This window comes from Cervus canadensis, chromosome 15, assembly GCF_019320065.1.
Source record: "Cervus canadensis isolate Bull #8, Minnesota chromosome 15, ASM1932006v1, whole genome shotgun sequence".
NCBI classification, from domain to species: domain Eukaryota; kingdom Metazoa; phylum Chordata; class Mammalia; order Artiodactyla; family Cervidae; genus Cervus; species Cervus canadensis.
This window is the reverse complement of record NC_057400.1, coordinates 59,647,495-59,667,398: the sequence shown is the minus strand read 5'-3', so window position 1 is coordinate 59,667,398 and position 19,904 is coordinate 59,647,495. Positions and strand designations below refer to the sequence as shown.

Genomic DNA, 19,904 nt, shown 5'->3' with positions numbered 1-19,904 from the left:
ATTGGAAGGAGAAGTAGAGCTTGATTGGTATGGCCAACAGAACCTATACAAGGGAAGCATGCCCAGGTAGCAGGTGGGTTGTCCTCTGAGAGGTGGGGCTGTGGGCCTGAGAACAATAATTAAAAAGTATCACCTTATTTAATTGTAACGGGTGCCGAGGTAGAATGCATGTGTATAACACACCCCTGACACCGGACATGCTTTCCAGAACAAAGGAGCAATTCAGTGAATGTTTCTGAATGCCCTGGATACCATGCTGGTGGGGGTGGGAAACGCGCACATTCTCTTCTCACCTCTTCCCAAATAACAGCTGGAAGTCCTTGACCAAACTCAAGGTTAGGACAGCTGCTTCTGTAACTTTTACACCTACCCTCTGGATTTGTTGCAAGGGAGGGTGTTGGAGTAGCCTTCTGACTTTCTATGTAACAGGTTTAAAGAATGTCCCAAACAAAAGCAAGGTAATTTAGAAAGGAAAAACAACATTGGGAGAAACAATCCTTTTTAAATAAACAGTCCCACTATGTACCAGTCCCAGAGCTAAATGCTATTTTTGATTTTGGCAGTATGGCCCAAAGTCACGGCCGTAACCTGCTGTTGTCGCTAGCATGGTAACACAACAAGCACACACGCAACGAACACAGAAACCGATGCTCAAATGTCATTTCGGGTACAAGCTTATTCTGAGGAATGTGCACAATTTTGATGGACCCTTAGTCATAGGAACAATACCAAGAAACAGGACCAATAAAATCAGATCAATTTACTGCCATTTATACAAATTCAACACAATATATTTATCAGAGTCTAGTGCTGGTCCTTTTATTATCTTTAAAACGGTCTCAATTTTTTAGTTAGGCAAAAATTCATAAGCTTTCTAAAATATTTATAATACATATTTTTATATATGTATACAAAAGCTTTTTTCTACTACACTTGATAAAGACTTGAGAAAGAGCATCAAAAAAAAAAAAAAGAAAGAAAGAAAAATCTCCAAAAATTGAAGAGCATAAACTAAATGAAATGTGAGCACTGAATATGAAATAGAAAAAGTGAAACAAACTAGATAAAAGATCATCATAATATAGACCAATTGCTTTTAAACATGACTACTCATTAGAAGTACTATATCAACAACCTCAGATATGCAGATGATAGCACTCTTAATGGCAGAAAGTGAAGAGGAACTAAAGAGCTTCTACATGAGGGTGAAGGAGGAAAGTGAAAGAGCCAGCTTAAGAATAAATATTAAACTAAGACCATGGCATCTGGCCCCGTTGTTGCATGGCAAATAGAAGGGAAAAAGGTGGAAGTATAAAATGGCCTCAATGTTAGTCTCTAAAATTGGTTAACTGGAATAAAATTAACTGTGTAGAATTTTTAAAAAACCTCTTTAATCCCCACCATATCAATGATGGTTACTCTAATATCATTCTATACTTTTGGCTCTCAACCATTTAATAGCTTTACCCTAGTACAATAATAAAAATTGTTAAGGGAAATGAGGAAATAGCATAAGGATTATTGCTTTTAACATTTAATAGTCCTGTTGCTTGCTTGCATTTGCTTGGAATAAGCATCTAAGGGAAAATTAAGGTCTAAGCTGAGGCTACTATTTGAAATCCCAGAAAGGGCTCCCGGGAATAGTTTGGCTTTTTTGTGACAATAGATTTTCTGATGAAGTAGACCATTCCCTAATGAAAAAGACCTGGCGCTGCTTCATACAATAAAATGTGACCAACGCAAGGAACGTGATGATCAGTTTGGGAATGAGTGTTTTAATAAAAGAAACATGAAATCGGCTATGCTTTGGCAGAATACACACCAAACCACCCCAAGAGCCATCATCGCGGCCCACAGATGATCCCCACCACGCGACAACTGTGTGAGTTCCCACTGACATCACCAACAGTGCTGGCTCAGAGACAAAGGCATGATCCAAAAGCAGCCACATTCAATTCTGCTTCTTAAAGTCACATGAAAAACAAACCAACTTCCACAGCCTGCCCCCAGCCCCCAGAATCCACCAGGCATAGATTTGGGGCTCGCAGAGCTACCTGATATTTACATTTTTAGGCAAGCATGTAAACAGAGATGGGAAAGTAACAACTGAGGATAGGAAAAGGCAGATCCTTAAAAACAGAGATGCCCTCAATGTGATAAAGATGAAACAAAGACGCAGTAAGCAGGGTTTGAATTACCCAGGTCACAGGGTGGTCTAACATCTAGACTATAGAGTAGTAGACTAGTTCGGGAGGTGTTAACACTTTTCACTATGTTTTATAAAACACACCAATGCAATGAGAATTAAATGTATTGATGACACTGAGTTTACATATCTGTTAACGAAAACAAGTTTACATTACCCGCATAAATGCTCGATGTGTTTGGCAGCTAGTTGCTTTGCTTGATACTTTTATGCTTCTCGTAATCACATCATAAGTTCCATTGGAAGAAAAGTAAAATCTCGATGGAGACTCTGCCTTTCGGTTCACATCCAGACTCATGTTATAAAGCAAAACTGCAAAAATGTAGAGAGAATTGCAATGAATATAATTCATACAGTATTAATTTATTTTCTTTATCTTTGAAGTGATAATAGTCACAGTTATATAGCATACTGGGAACATATTATTTTTATTAAATTACTTTCTAAAAACTAACCTGAAATATGAAAGAGGAAACAATTTAGAATGTACATTTCAAAAATTATTTTTACAAATTTAAAAAAAAGAATTATAAACTTTGAAAATTAACATCTTTGATTATTTGCTTAATCCTTCCATATATAAACTGGAGAAGGAAATGGCAACCCACTCCAGTATTCCTGCCTGAAAAATCCTATGGACAGAGGAGCCTGGTGGGTTATAGTCCATGGCGCTGTAAGGGTCAGACACGACTTAGCAACTAAATCAATACCACCACCCATATATAAACATTTCAAAACTACAATACCAAAGTTGTTACTGATAATAAAAGTTCTGAGTAAAGTTTCAGCCTTCTTTGAGTCCTTTTGTCATTAGAACATCTGACTGAGGAAGAACCTGCAGAGTACTGCAGGCAAATGTTACCTGGAATACTTGTATCTTGTGTGGTTACAGAACTAATTTCATATATAATTTGCTGCTGCTGCTGCCTAGTTGTGCAGTCCTGTCTGATTCTTTGAGATCCGATGAACTGTAGCTGCCAGGCTCCTCTGTCCATGGAATTTCCCAAGCATGAATACTGGAGTGGGTTGCCATTTCCTTCTCCAGTGGATCTTTCTGACCCCCAGGGGTCAAACCTGCCTCCTGCTTGTGGATTCTTTACTACTGAGCTACCAGAGAAGCCCTTCAGGTATGGTTTGGGTTCATTTATTTTCGTTTGTTTCTAATTTGAGGGGCTGCTACCTTTCTTTTTATTTTTTTTTTAATGCAGAGTGAACACATGATGTAAAAGTCAAACCTATATAACAGTTGATTCTGACATCTCCTTTCCAGCCCTAGACCCTGAGTATTTATTTTCCTTATCTTTATTGATTTCTGGCTTGATCTTCCAGTGTTGATTTGTGCAAAAACGAATGTAGTCTGACATTCTCTCGATAAATATTCTGGCAATTTGATAAGAATTTATTTCAAGTCTGACATAGTAAATGATCATCTGCTAAAGAAGATCACCAATAAACAAACGAACAAACAAAAAAAAACAAGAAAAATTTACAATAACCAAACAATTCCAAGACTGATCTGTTTAGGAAAGAAAGATCTATTTCTTAGATTTAAAGGGTTCTGTGTCAGAGTGGTAGCTGTCAGAGGTGAGGGGTGCAGGATGGGAAATACATGTGAAGAAGATCAAAAGATACAAAGTTCCAGATAAGTCATGGGGATGTAATGTATGGCATGGTGAAAGTGAAAGTGAAAGTCGCTCAAGTCATGTCCCAACTCTTTGCGACCCCATGGACTCCACTATTCACAGAATTCTCCAGGCCAGAACACTGGAGTGGGTAGCCTTTCCCTTCTCCAGGGGATCTTCCCAACCCAGGGATCAAACCCAGGTCTCCCGCATTGCGGGTGCATTCCTTACCAGCTGAGACACAGGGAAGCCCAAGAATTCCTAAGTGGGTAGCCTTTCCCTTCTCCAGTGGATCTTCCTGACCCAGGAATTGAACCAGAGTCTCCTGCATTGCAGGTGAATTCTTTACCAACTGAGCTATCAGAGAGCTGCAGTTAATTACACTGTGTTGCACATTTGAAAGATGCTAAGTAAGTATTAAAATTTCTCAACACAAGAAAGAAATTTACAATTATGTATGATGAGGGATGATTGTTTTGGTGACTCACAATATACACAAATATTGAATCATCATGTTGTACCCCTGAAACTAATATAATGTATGCCAATTATACCTCAATATAAAAAATTGAAAAATAAAAAGTTTCCTTGCAAAACAAGCTATATCTAACAGTCTGAGATGTCATTCATTAAACAGGAACAATAATTCATAAGTGATGTTTAAAATAATTTATATAATTCCTCAAGTGTTCATTTATACTTTAGGAGTAACTTCTTATGGGAGGATTTTATCTACTTATTTCAAGGAAACATAAATATAAAACCTACATCACTCCTACAAACTTCAAATGAATCTTTCATCATTCTTTTTATTTAGAAAATAAAGTTCATCTTCAGAATTACAATAACCGAGATTCAGTGCCTCAGAAACAGAGTTGCAATTGAAATTGCCATCTACAAATTCATCACCCTGAGCTCAGACAAGAAGTACATGAAAGAAGGGAAATACAAATCCACTTGCAGTAAGAGGCAAAATGTCCTGGTTTTACTAAATATGTTTACCACGTGAATTATTTCTCCCAAGGAGTCATTTTACCACAACTATAAAGTGTGCTTCAGCAACAATGCTATGCTTATTTATGATTTTCATATATTTGTTTTCAACCATTTAAAGAAGTATTTGGTCGCAATGGAATTGCTGGTACAGCACACACTGATTTTCCATAGAGGAGAATAGTTCTATCTATTTAACGTGTCTCTCAGATAACCCATCAGTTTGCCTGCGTCACTGTGCTACTAGGGTCGTGCTCTCAAATGGCTACTTCTTCAATCAATAATCAGATGGAGGTTCTGCTCACTGTCCCATCACCGAATCTTTAATGAGGACTTTTGCAGAGTGTTACTAAACATGAATCTGATCTATATCTGTAAGAAAAGAATCTAAGAATGAATGAATATATGTATAACTGAGTCACTTTGTTGTACCCCTGAAACTAAAAACACTGCAAACCAACTATACTCGAATAAAATTAAAGTTAAAAAAATGAATCTGATCTAAAGTAGAAATATCAGGCTCATCCTATACTTCTTATTACAGGCTAATTTAGACTGAGGCCTCTGTCACATATCTAAAGCTTGGTTCAGTATTTGCTTCCCTTCATGAAGTTCAGAGGACAACCTGCAGGGTCAAGTTTGTGAACAACTCTTGAGAGATCTTGTGGGGTACAGGAAACTTATGAATTTTTAACATCAAAACGGTAAACTCTTTTATGTCTCTCTCCTACCATGGGCCAGTTTCATTAGTAGTTATCCTAACATTAGCTTAAATATAATATAATTAGGAACATTAACTTGCTAGAAAAAAAATAAGGCTTATGAAGTGACATATATAAGATTTGAGATTAACCACAATGTTGGATGAACCATATCAAAGCTAGTTTTTCAGGACTTCCCTGGTGGCACAGTGGATAAGAATCTGCCTGCCAGAACACTCTTGACATAAATCACAGCAAGATCCTCTATGACCCACCTCCTAATATAATGAAAATAAAAACAAAAATAAACAAATGGAACCTAATTAAGCTTGAAAGCCTTTGCATAACAAAGGAAACTATAAGCAAGGTAAAAAGACAACCCTCAGAATGGGAGAAAATAATAGAAATGAAACAATTGACAAAGGATTAATCTCTAAAATATACAAACAGCTCATGTAGCTCAATACCAGAAAAATAAACAAAGCAATCCAAAAAATTACAGAAGAGTAACCAGACATTTCTTCAAAGAAGACATACAGATGGCTAATAAACACATGAAAAGATGCTCAACATTGCCCATTATTAGAGAAATGCAAATCAAAATTACAATGAGGTATCATCTCACACCAGTCAGAATGATCATCATCTAAAAGTCTACAGACAATAAATGCTGGAGACGGTGTGGAGAAAAGGGAACCCTGTTGTACTCTTTGTGGGAATGCAAACTGATACAGCCACTATGGGGAGCAGTGTGGAGATTCCTTAAGAAACCAGGAAGAAAACTACCATGTGACAGCAATCCCACTATGGGACTATACCCTGAGGAAGTCTTAATTGAAAAAGACACACGTACCCCAGTGTTTATTGCAGCACTATTTACAATAGCCAGGACAGGGAAGCAACCTAGATGTTCATCAAAAGATGAATGGATAAAGAAGTTGTGGTACATATACAAAATGGAATATTACTCAGCAATAGAAAGGAATGCATTGAAGTCAGCTCTAATGAGGTGGATGAACCTAAAGCCTATTATACAGAGAGAAGCAAATCAGAAAGAAAAAGGCAAATATCATATAATAACACATATATCTAGAGAGATGGCACTGATGACCCTATTTACAGGGCAGCAAAAGGAGATGCAGACACAAAGGACAGACTTTTGGACACAGCAGGGGAAGGGAAGGGTGGGATGATGTGAGAGAATAGCACTGAAACATATACATCTCCATACGTAAAACAGATTGCCAGTGGGAGTTTGCTGTGCTCCGTGAAAACCCAGAGGGGTGGGATGAGGAGAGAGGTGGGAGGGAGGTACGAGAGAGGGAACATAGGTGAACCTATGTCTGATTCATGCTGATGTATGGCAGAAATCATCACAATATTGTAAAGTAATTATCCTCCAATTAAAAAAAAAAAAAAGAATTTGCTTGTCAACGCAGGGGACATAGGTTCAATCCCTGGTCTAGGAAGATTGCACATGCAAGTAAGCCCTCAAGCCACAACTCCCGAGCCCACGTGCTTCAACTACGAAACCTGTGCTCTGTGGGGCCCACAAGCCACAACTACCAAGCCTGTGTACCACAAGTACTGAAGCCCATGCTTCCAGAACCTGTGCTCCACAACAAGAGGAGTCACTGCAATGAGAAGCCCATGCATTGAAACGAAGAGTGGCCCCCACTCTCTGCAAGCAGAGAAAGCCTGCACAAAGCAGCAAAGACCTAGCACGGTCAAAAATAAATAAAATTATATATATAAGCCACTTTCTCCAGAGCGGATAATTGAGAGCTGTCTATGTACAGGCATATGGGCATGGCTCTTAGGAACCGATTGTCATAGTAAATCCTGAAGAGATGTGTGCTATTTATCAAAATTAGACCCAGGATCCAGACTTTCAGAGAAGCTTCTTCAATTACCCAAACAGGATAGGATAAGAAGAAAAGAAACTCAAGAAAAGTCTTGAGTCTGCCAGCTCAAGACTTCAGTAAGCCTAGTAAAAGAGGAGGAGCTATGGTGATGCTCTTTTTATTTTAAAGAGATCTTACAGATTAAACTCAGTTAGTTCACCTTAAATAATACAGCAAGTGATGTTTTTGTTCTACTTCTTGCCATAATATTTAAACAACTAAAGCCTTAACTTATCCAACTCATTGGAACACAGCAAGAATCTGGAAGGTGATGAAGAACGGCTGCTTTCTCCTGCCCTAAAAACTACTCCATGGTGAAATAGGGAAAAGCCTCGAAAGATGATCATGAGGTTTATGAGGGAAGTGCACATTCTGTCAGGCATTAATTCTGTAAGGGCACCCTTACCGATATAATCTGGAACCTCTTTGCCCTTATATGAGAAGCAAAGTGTCAGATCCATGCACACAGAGGGCAATCCATTTTCAATACAGTTAAAATTTGTTCTATTTACTGACTCGGGGTGGTTTAAAGAAGCTTCGACAATAACTACAGGTCTTGTCCTAAGAAGGAAATAAAATTAGCAATATTAATTGCACAATTATTTTTCATTAAGGTGACAAATACATTTGCATTGTCAGTTTCCACTGATCAAGTAATTTTATGAAACTGCTTAATAGCATATATATATGTATATATACATATATACACTCAATTATACTTTCATGTATGAATCAAAATAAATTTTTACTAAAATCTCTAAAAATATTGACTTAGATGATTTAAGTATATATCCAGGTAAGATGGGAAAGGTATCCTAAGTTCAATAATTAAATTTCAGAGTACCAAAAAGAGTGTTATGAGGTCACCATCATGCTGATTTTAAAAACTGCCTCCCATCATTTACAATTAAGCCCAATTGTCGTTAAGTGGTGAAATCTATCAACCTTACCTTAGCAACACAGCAGAATCAGACCGAAAAGCACCAACTGCTACATCTGGGGGAAGAAAAAAATAACACAGATTAATGATCATCATTAGTCAAAGAGAATTACTTTCAGCCATAAATACTTAACTACATATCACCTTGTGACTATATCAAAATAGTATTTACAGAAAATTAATTAGAAAAGATACGCTTACATCTTAAGATTCATTTCACATGTGTCTGAACCTGCTCATTTACAATGACATTCATCCCTTTATCATGTAAGATAAACATTATGATATAAACATGGTATAAAGACAGCCTTACTAAAACAAAATTCTATTTTTGGACTACGAACACCCGCCGAGATATCTCCTTTCAAATTATAAAAAGAAAATCCTCTTCTTTTCATCATCATATGTTTGATTTATTCTCGCAAATGCTTTTAATTTTTTTGAAAACAAGGAATAAAATATTAAGTAACCTACAGTGTAAAAGCTTAGTAATTATTTGATTATTTCTGACCCATCTGTGAATTCAAGAGTACTAAAAAATGAAGGAAAAATTCACCAGTAAATCAGCACTTTTTTCTACGAGTTGTATGTACTTCACCTCACCCACAATAGTGCTTATTTCCATTTATAAAATATAGTAAATTTTATACTCACCTAGATATCCATTGTTATCTGCATCAATTTGTCCAGATATAGACTGTCCAAACATACTTAATGATTTACTGATTTGACGTCCTTCAATTCTCTGAAAAAATAGTAAAGTTGAATGGGAAGCAGGGTTTAAACATCTAATATCCCAGAGAAACACTGACTTAGTTAAATAATGAACCCTGACACATTATTAACAAATGCATTGTAGTTAAGGCAAATACATGTGTCTGGGAGAAAAAGTAGTCTCTAGCTTGAAGTGGAAAACTGACATCTATTTTGTGACGTGAAAAAACCTGCTTTCTTTACCTTGTGAGCAAAGGGAAAGTTATGTAGTAAAGATCTCCTAAAACACTCCTGACACTCTCTCCTCAGTCTCTTTTCAGGCTGTATGCTTGTTTCCCTAAGCAACATGAGCAATCAAACCAATAAGAAAATAAGACATTTATGATCACTTAGTGGAGCCTACTACTTAGATTTATAATAACCATCTCGTTTAGCCAGACTGCTTTCTAGTATTTGACAAGGACAACTCAAGTCAGATATGTGCTTGCTATCCCACGTGTCTAATTTCATGTCCAGACATTGATTTACAAGTATCAGAGTTGTCCAAGAGAATTAGTATTCTTTAATAGACAAGTATATATCTTTCATGCTATATAGAGGATCATTTACCCACCTTGCCTAATCAAAAATAACAGTATTAGCTAAAGTTTCCCTAAGAGTATCTTTGAAAAAATTTCTCTTCTCTGCATGTGCATGAAGTTTTCTTCTATGCAATGAAATGTCTTGATTTTTCACAATATGAAGGTAAAGTCAGAGCTAGGCCAGGAAACCTTAATAAAGTGCTCTCATCTCACTGCTTTGCACTGAAAGGAAGACAGTTTCACATGAGTCTCTGCTCTTCCTGTGAAACCTCCATGGAAGATGGGGCTTAGCCATGAAGCGAGACAGTTAACCAAATCCACATGGGCTTACTTGGAAGAGTAGGGGTATTACCTCAGAACATAAATCTGATGAAATGCAGAGAGAAATCCTGAATAGGTTAAAGAAAAAGTAGGATGGAAGTGAACCAGAACTCTTGTTTATGGAAATAAAATGATTTCATAGAGTTATTAATGACCTTAAAAATGAGACCATCTACTGTTATTATAAGAAAATGGTGAAACAGTATTAAGTGTTTGAAAGGGCATGTTAAGAAAAATAAGTGTATGCTAACACTGGAAGTTTTAAGAAGGAATTTATTACCAATGTTTCTTTTGAAAATAGAATAGTATTATCCCACCTGTGAGAAGGTTGTTGAGATCCCATCTGCTCGGCCATTGTAAATATAAATAGCACCTTGCAAGTCATCTTCCTGTGGGGCTCCAATAGCAACATCTATTCAAGAATTGAAATGGCAGAAAATAAACTCTTAATGCAAAGAATGAGACTCTGAAAACTAGCCTTCATGCTCTTTACTAAATATCACATAGGAAAACTCCTTATCAACAAACAGCATTTTCACTGGACAGAAAAAAAAAATTATGCAATACTATCATTGTCATAACAACATACAGGATTGCACAGTCAAGTCTGTGTGTGGAAATTAGAGTCTGATGGTCTCAGAGGCAGGTAAGAGAATGGTTAAGGACTTGGGTCCTACAGCCAGACCGCCAGGGCCTGACCCAGCACCACCAGTGGCCAGCTCTGCTTTCCGATTGTTCGTCGCTGACCCCAGGCACTGCAGCACTCCAGGCTTCCCTGTCCTTCCCTGGGCCCATTTCTTTTCTCTTGTGGCCACGCTGTGTAGCATGTGGGATCTCAGCCCCCTGACCAGGGATCACACCTGCACCCTCTGTGTTGGAAGGTGGACTGTTAATCGCTGGACCGCCAGGGAAGTTCCTGGGCCCATTTCTTAACCCCTCTGTATCTGCTTTCTCACTTCCGCACAGGATCATGAGAGAACTCACTGGGTGCAGAAAGATGCAACTCATGTGAAGTGCTCAGAGCAGTGTGTAGCACATAATAAGTTATTATCATCTCTTAAATAATATAAACCACAAGAACCTTTGAGTTATAGGTTTTACTTATTTGCCAAATGACTTCTAAATTAATTCCTGTTCCAATGAAGGATATGTTTCCACATAAGACCAAGAGAAAATGGAAACTGAATAACATGGTTGCTTAAATGCTATTAATACAAAGTACACAGGAGGAAAAAAAAAGTTGGTAAGAACATTTCATTGTCTTTACCAAATATTATGCCAAATTATTTGAGTATATTCATATATTTTTAAGTGATTTTTTTCTTATTACTTTAAGAGAAACTAAAATACAGAAAGTTTGCTTTCATGACATTATTTATCATTATTCATCAGATCTAAAAGTTTTTCAACAACTACAGTTGTAATATTGCACTGCTTTTTCAATGGGAATAAAACTCTGTGCCAAATGCTGCCCAATTTTAAAAATACAAAAGTTTTTCTATTTTAATCTAAAATTAAATACTGCTGCTGCTGCTAAGTCACTTCAGTCGTGTCCGACTCTGTGTGACCCCACAGATGTCAGCCCACCAGGCTCCCCCGTCTCTGGGATTCTCCAGGCAAGAACACTGGAGTGGGTTGCCTTTCCTTCTCCAATGAGTGAAAGTGAAAAGTGAAAGTGAAGTCGCTTAGTTGTGTCCGACTCTTAGCGACCCCATGGACTGCAGCCTACCAGGCTCCTCCATCCACAGGATTTTCCAGGCAAGAGCACTGGAGTGGGGTGCCATTGCCTTCTCTGAAAATTAAATACTAGACACACCTTAAGCCTGTTTTGCTTAGACATACCAAGGCTAGCCTCTTTTAACTTGTGCAAAGTATTTTAAATTTTTATGTACAAAATATATCCATTCATTTATCCATTCAGTGGAAAACTACTGAGCATCTACTGCATACCAGATACTTGTCAGAGTATCTACAGGACTCTACAGGACAGTATCACAAAAAGGAACTCATAGTCTAGCGGGGAAGAACAGCAAGTAAAAATAATAACATGGCATGCAGGGAAAAGGTGGTGAAAATTAGGGAAGACTTCAATTATAGTAGGTCAGAGCCAGGAGAAAAAAGGCAATGTTTGGACAGAGGACACAGCCTGTGCATTGTAGGGGACCGAGAGGCAGCTTGGCACACAGGAGATTGACAATTTGGAACAGTTGGAGCCATTTCTGTGTAGACTGAATAAATCAAGCAACATAATGGGGAGGGAGAGGAAGCAGGGGAGAGAAAGAGGGAGACAAGGGTGAGTGAGGAAAGGGTGAGGGAGGAAGCATCCTGTAGCTGCTGGAAACGAGCCCACTTAGCGATGTCATTCATGGGGGGTGGGGGTTATACTTCAACCATGGCTACTCTGAGTACCTCTTAACAGGATTCTGTACCTTGATTCTTGATAATACAGGAAAAGATAGCAAGTTGGGTTATAAAACTGATACTGCAAGAATTCTATTTATCAGTTACTAGCACAAGTTATCTATGTTAATAAAAATATCTTGAAACAATACAAATGAACCTTTTCAGCTGAACTATTAAGCCAGCCCAGATCAATTATTTCCAAGCAGAAGATATTTAAGTATATTCAGACTCTGGCTTATATATAGATCCAAACTCTTCCTTCCTAAGATGAAACTTGGATTTATTATATAATGTCCTAAAGTTCTAGCTATCATTATAGAAATAAGGAGAATACATTATTAATAATAAAATGCTTTTCCCATGCCTGTGCAATTCAGTTGGGACAAAACATAGAGAATAAACATGGAGATATTTGACAACTCCTTTCATTTTTCATTTGAACATTTATTACACTGATAGCATAAACCATAACAATTATCATTAGTATGACCATAATAACCTTAACATCGGCTAGTAATTATATTCTGTTTACAAGGCAGGCATTGTACTATAGGCTTAACATACAAAATTCATGTTATTCTCACATAACCCGCTATAACTCATGTAACTCTCTCAACAGCTCTGTCAAATACTTTTTGATCCTCACTTTTTATAGATGAAGAAATTGAGGTCCAGAATAAAACCCGTTAAAGGTTATAGAGCCAGCATGTGGTAGTACATGAAAGTGTTGGTTGCTCAGTTGTGTCTGACTCCTGGTATCCCCATGGACTATAGCCCTCTAGGCTCCTCTTGTCCATGGAATTCTCCAGGCAAGAATTCTGGAGTGGGTTGTCATTCCCTTCTTCAGGGAATCTTCCTGATTTAGAGATCAAACTCAGGTCTCCTGCATTGCAAGCGGATTCTCTACCCATGTAAACCACCAGGGAAGCCTGGATATGGTAAGATGTGGTACAGTGGGATTTAAACCCTGCAGTACGGTCCCAGAACCTGTATCCTCCATCACCACGCTCTATAAAATCATTAACATAGAGTTATGCCCCACACCCTCCCCTCCTAGCACGTGTTCCTCTACTGTGTGAAAGAAATGTTCAATATGTGACTTGATAATATATAAGAATTTCAGGACCACATAAATTGATACAGCATATAGTTCACAACTATAGAACTTTATTATGGTTAGGCTCAAAAAAATATTCAAAGATACAGTCTAAAAGTCAGATGAATTGCTCAGATGCTAAAGAATCTGCCTGCAACACAGGAGACTCAGGGTCAATCCCTGGGTGGGGAAGATCCCCTGGAGGAGAGAATGACAATTCACTCCAGTATTCTTGCCTGGAGAATTCCATGGGCAGAGGAGGCTGGCAGGCTATAGCCCATCATGGGGTCACAAAGAGTTGGACACAACTGAGTAACTAACACTTCCACTTTCCAGGCTCAACTTGGAAAACATACACCGGAAATAACTTGCCAGAACCATTTTATGGCTAAAATGCTATCAATCTGTCTGTCTGGTCACATTGGTTGAATAGGTTTGTCTATTACCTATTCTGTGAAATGTTTCTGCTGGACTCTTGTCAAATTGGTTGATTATCATCTGAGAAAATAGCTTGTTTTGTTTTTCTAAGGACACAGGAAATATATTCTAATAAATTCTAATTTTTTCCTTTTGAAGAAAAAAAAGTGATGTCATGAATGCCAAAATAACTAGGTCTACTATATAAAGCATTACAAGCTGTGCACAGTAAAAGGCCCGGAAGTTTGATCTGCGTCTAAGACTGGAGGTGGAAGGCAAAGAAACAGGTAGGGTTTTCCTCTCTTTTCTACACAATCCCACGTACTCTGCCGTGAACATGAAGTGACTTCACTCATATCCCAGAAAAATAAACTAAGTTAGAAGACGGGGAAAAAGAAGAGGGAAGCACATAATGAAAAAATAAAAGACAGATGCCTGGCTGGCTCACCCAGGCAGATATGGTAGGATGGAATTAAAGACCTCAGTGAAGAGCTAGAACACACTCAGCCTACTTCCAAGCCAACATGGTCTTGGCTAGCATCTAAAATGCAGAAAACACATACCCATGGGCAAAACAGAAATGCTCCTCAGTCATAAAAAAGAAGAAGATTTTGTCATTTGTAACAACACGGATGGGCCTTGAGGGCATTATGCTAAGTAAGTCAGACAGACAAAGACAAATACTGTGTAACCTCACTCATATGTGGAATTAGGGGGGAAAAAACCACAAAGAAACAGAGATCAGATTGTTGTTGGTCAGAGAGAGGATGGAGAGTGGGGTAACTGGGTAAAGGCGGTCAAAAAATGCAAACTGGCAATTAGAAGATCAGTTAAGTCTTGGGGATATACAGCATGGTGACTGTAGCTGACAATACTGTATTGTATATTTGGGAGGTGCTAAGAGAGTTGATCTTAAAAGTTCTCATCACAAGGAAAAAGATTTGTAACTATGTGAGGTGATGCTGCTGCTAAGTCACTTCAGTCGTGTCTGACTCTGTGCGACCCCATAGACAGCAGCCCACCAGGCTCCTCCGTCCCTGGGATTCTCCAGGCAAGAACACTGGAGTGGGTTGCCATTTCCTTCTCCAATGTGAGGTGATAGATGGTAACTAAACATTGTGGCAAGCATTTTGCAATACACATATATCAAATCATTATGTTGTATACCTTAAACTTATTCAATGTTATATGCAATTATATCTCAATAAAACTGGAAGAAAAAACTGAATTAGTAAAAGATATATGGTATTATAAACAGGCACTAAAATGAATCAGAATTAATATGGCCACTGGATGTAAATATGTTGTGAACTATATATGAAATTATAAATAGCACAAAATATGCTGGAATACTGAAAACATGCATTTGAATAATAATCTTCCATGTATATAGAATTTAGAAGATGCGTGCTGAGGACTCCAAGACACAAAGTTCCGTATGAAACCCAGGGTTCTCATATTCACTCAAATACTGCATCGTGCCCTGAAGATTTCCTCTAAATTCCCCCTTTCTAAGTCTCCTGGACAACACATTTTCTGCCTGTCCTTCACATAACTAGAAAATTGCCTTGGATTTTCCCAAGTACTGGAGTGACTTTGATAAGGGAACCTGCCTACTATCCATCACATTTTTATAACCCAGTCTGCTTATAAGAATAATTCAAGTTCATCACTGACATTTAGATACTACCAAAAATCATTCCTCATGTGCACATGCACAAATATGTTCAATCAAAATAGTGAATATCCTTCTTCAGATCTGTCAATTAAGGCAGGATGTGGAAGCAATTTTTTCAAGTCTTAATCTGATATTCCATTTGAATGTAAAACTGAAAAAAGTGTACCACTATTTCCTTCATTTACATTCATTATGGCACATACTCTATAGCTGGCGTGGTACAACTGACAAAAACTAAGTCCTCAATAGACATCACAGAATTTTTGATTAATTGTGAAATGTAATATCATCTTAACATTTTATAGATATTTTAATGTAAAATTTAATGTGTAATCATAACCACAAAGATATACACACATACTTTTATCGCCTTTTGTTTTAAAAATAGTAAAATCTAGAAATGGTATCTGTAGACCAAATTATACTATTTCACATTCAAGAGAGCTCATTGGAAGCATATTTTCAATAGCTAACTAGCATTCTCCTTGTAGAATAACATATTTTAAATATTTAAAGTAGAATGAAGCATTTAGGCAAAACAAGATACAAAGTGAGCATTTACAGCACTTCCTCAATTATGTCCAGTATACAAGTAAGTTTTGACCTACTTCTACCAGATACCAATTGCCAAAAACCATTTCTAGAAGATAATTCTGTGCCTTGAAAATATCAAATACTTATTTGTTGAACTCCAGAAATTATACACTCTCCTTACAAACCCATTCATTATCTTAGGCACAGTTTTAATAGATGTAGTCAACCACGTAGAACTAAATTGAAGTAAGCACATTTTAAGAGAGAAGGCTGGTAGATCCTTCAACAGCACAACTGCTACCTCGGCATCAGTCACAGAGCTGATGAGACCATCCATCCCATTACTGAAATGCATCCCTCTCAGGTGGCAAACAGCCACTGTCTTCGAGTCTGCCCGTTTCTCCCCTCCTACCACTCAGGATTCTCTCCTGGGATCCCCAACCTCCCACCATCAGCCCCCCTTTCCCCACAACAGGACAACCTGAACAAGGAAAGCTTGGCACAGTAAGGGGCTTTCAGAGCCTGGCTAAAGCTCTGCAGCCAGCCTCTACTGGGTTTTATCCGTGTCTTACTATACTGATAGTTAAATATATGATCCGGTGAGTCTGTGATACACATTTTCTTCCACATTTTCACATTTCTGAAATCAGCGTTCTTCTTAAAATAGAAAAATAGTGAGTCACAGTTTAAGAGGCACTATTTCTTAGGGGCACATAATCAAAGCTGCCTCGTGCTGTCACTTCAGTTGTGTCTGACTCTTTGAGACCCTCTGGACCGTAGCCCTCCAGACTCCTCTGTCCATGGGACTCTCCAGGCAAGAATAGTGGAGTGGGTTGCCATTTCCTCCTCTGGGGGATCTTCCCAAGCCAGGGATGGAACCTGTTATCTCTTACATCTCCTGCACTGGCAGATGGGTTCTTTACCACTAGCACCAATGGTGCCTTAGAATCAATGAAATGAGGTATGTTGAATATCACTCTTTGTTGAAGGGATAGTTGACAACTGAGAAGAAATTGGGTATAACACTAAAGGGAAAAAAAAACTTAGCATACCAGTCTGCCTCCATTTTTTACAGAAGAAAAACAACATAAAACTCCAATTATATTCTCTCCCACGTCCCATTTTTAAAAGTGGAAATCAAGTACCAAATTAAATAATTTTAATTACCTTCTTTTTTTTTTGTTTGTTTGTTTTTTGTTTGTTTTTTAATTTTTTTATTAGTTGGAGGCTAATTACTTCACAACATTTCAGTGGGTTTTGTCATACATTGATATGAATCAGCCATAGACTTACACTTATTCCCCATCCCGATCCCCCCTCCCACCTCCCTCTCCACCCGATTCCTCTGGGTCTTCCCAGTGCACCAGGCCCGAGCACTTGTCTCATGCATCCCACCTGGGCTGGTGATCTGTTTCACCATAGATAGTATACATGCTGTTCTTTTGAAACATCCCACCCTCACCTTCTCCCACAGAGTTCAAAAGTCTGTTCTGTATTTCTGTGTCTCTTTTTTCTGTTTTGCATATAGGGTTATCGTTACCATCTTTCTAAATTCCATATATATGTGTTAGTATGCTGTAATGTTCTTTATCTTTCTGGCTTACTTCACTCTGTATAAGGGGCTCCAGTTTCATCCATCTCATAAGGACAAGCAACTCCTGCAGCTCAATTCCAGAAAAATAAATGACCCAATCAAAAAATGGGCCAGAGAACTAAAACAGACATTTCTCCAAAGAAGACATACAGATGGCTAACAAACACATGAAAAGGTGCTCAACATCACTCATTATTAGAGAAATGCAAATCAAAACCACAATGAGGTACCATTACACACCAGTCAGGATGGCTGCTATCCAAAAGTCTACAAGCAATAAATGCTGGAGAGGGTGTGGAGAAAAGGGAACCCTCTTACACTGTTGGTGGGAATGCAAACTAGTACAGCCGCTATGGAAAACAGTGTGGAGATTCCTTAAAAAACTGGAAATAGAACTGCCATATGAACCAGCAATCCCACTTCTGGGCATACACACCAAGGAAACCAGATCTGAAAGAGACATGTGCACCCCAATGTTCATCGCAGCACTGTTTATAATAGCCAGGACATGGAAGCAACCTAGATGCCCATCAGCAGATGAATGGATAAGGAAGCTGTGGTACATATACACCATGGAATTTTACTCAGCCGTCAAAAAGAATTCATTTGAACTAGTTTTAATTACCTTCAAAGCCATCATTATCAATGTCGCCAAGATTGACTATAGATTCCCCGAATCTTGCAGCGTATTTGTCACTTCCAATGAGCTCTGTTTCCATTTCGTTCATTACTGCTCCCTAGATAGAAACAGGGAGAAAACTGTCATTACAACACTCCCTGACAACTTGACAAATGATTTACTATTGTAATTGGATATGGATTTTTTTCTTAATGCTTCAAACAGGTTGGACAAACTAGTCTGAGCTTTAGTACACACATCTCAGTTCAATTCAATAAATATTTATCAAGTATGTCAAAACATATAATAGTATGATTAGAGCTCAGAGGACAGAAAAAAATGTCAAACTCATGATCCCTAGCTTTGAAAATGCAATAAATTATTTTGATAATTCAATTGAGCAAATATTTAGTGAGTTCCTAATAAAGGCAATGCACTGTACAAAGGATGGATGAGTGAAAGAGGACAAGGCAATAAGTGTGTAAGACACTCCCTTCCCTGAAGAAGCCCCCAGTGAAGGGAAGGCATAGCACAAGCATGTAAATGACTAAGAGGTACTGCTTTGCAATATCAGCAAGCAAGGAGAGCATATTAATTGTGAGAGCCAGCAGAGATTTCATAAAGGAGGTGGTTGTCAAGGCAGCTACCAAAGAATGGGCGAAGTTTTGATACAGAGGAACTGACCAGCAAAATATAAATTGCAAAGAACTGGCTACGTTGGCTTACTTGGCTAATGAGCAGTATGTGCAAATGAATAAGACAAAAAGAGTAAGACTGGAGTTTTATGGAGTAGGACTTTGACTGCTGGCAGAAATTTACTCTCAACTTAGAAAACCAGACAGAGCTACTGAAGGTTTCTCAGTTGAGGAGCGGCACGACTCACTGGCCTTGGGAATATTTTTCCAGCAGCGCTGTAGTAGGAGTTGGTCAACTCCTGTCTCTGATTTTGGAAAGCGAGTTATTAGACATGAAATAATGTTTCAGTGGATTTCCCTGGTGGCTCAGTAGGTAAAGAATCTGCCTGCCCAATGCAGGAGATGCAAGAGACTTGGGTTCGATCCCTGGGTCGGGAAGATTCCTTGGAGAAGGAAATGGCAGTATTCTTGCCTGGGAAATCCCATGGACAGAGGAACATGGAGGGCTATAGTCCATGGGGTCATAAGGTCAGACACGACTTAACGACTAAACCACCACCACCACAATGTTTTAGTAGGAGTTGTGGCAATAAAGCTGCCAGATCTCTTTCCAAACTCTGATCATGTCACTCCCTTGTATTAAAAAAAAAAAACAAAAAAAAATCCCATGCACAACTCATCACACGTCTTCTAACTCCTCAAACAAATCTGTTCATCATTTCCATAGCACACACATATTCTTCCCTTGTGAAGTGCCCTTCACCTTTTATTTTCTAGCTAAAAAAATTTGATTCTTGTTTTGTTCATAGAGAAATACCCAATTTAAAGAGCAGAAGGCATAAGAGGCTCCAGAGAGGATGAGTAGATAAGACAACACAAGGGCACTGAGTTTCAGGGGGAGAGTTTAAAGAACTGGTGATCACTCTTCTTCAAGTATTCTCCAGTC

General features: G+C 38.2%; 1 protein-coding gene across 3 annotated transcripts in view; it reads right to left on the bottom strand.

The window, feature by feature from the left end:
- Positions 1 to 19,904, bottom strand: part of ITGA4 (integrin subunit alpha 4) — a 109,159-nt gene that overhangs the window by 57,124 nt on the left and 32,131 nt on the right. For 2 of the 3 annotated variants that reach the window (XM_043487441.1, XM_043487442.1), the window contains exons 10-15: positions 18,330 to 18,441; positions 10,300 to 10,394; positions 9,021 to 9,111; positions 8,377 to 8,422; positions 7,833 to 7,987; positions 2,364 to 2,518 (exon numbers count right to left, since the gene is read on the bottom strand). In XM_043487441.1, the coding sequence (XP_043343376.1) occupies positions 2,364 to 2,518; positions 7,833 to 7,987; positions 8,377 to 8,422; positions 9,021 to 9,111; positions 10,300 to 10,394; positions 18,330 to 18,441 (654 nt within the window). Of the gene's footprint in view, positions 1 to 2,363; positions 2,519 to 7,832; positions 7,988 to 8,376; positions 8,423 to 9,020; positions 9,112 to 10,299; positions 10,395 to 18,329; positions 18,442 to 19,904 lie in introns of those variants that run through there. The other variant, XR_006273093.1, reaches the window with a different exon arrangement.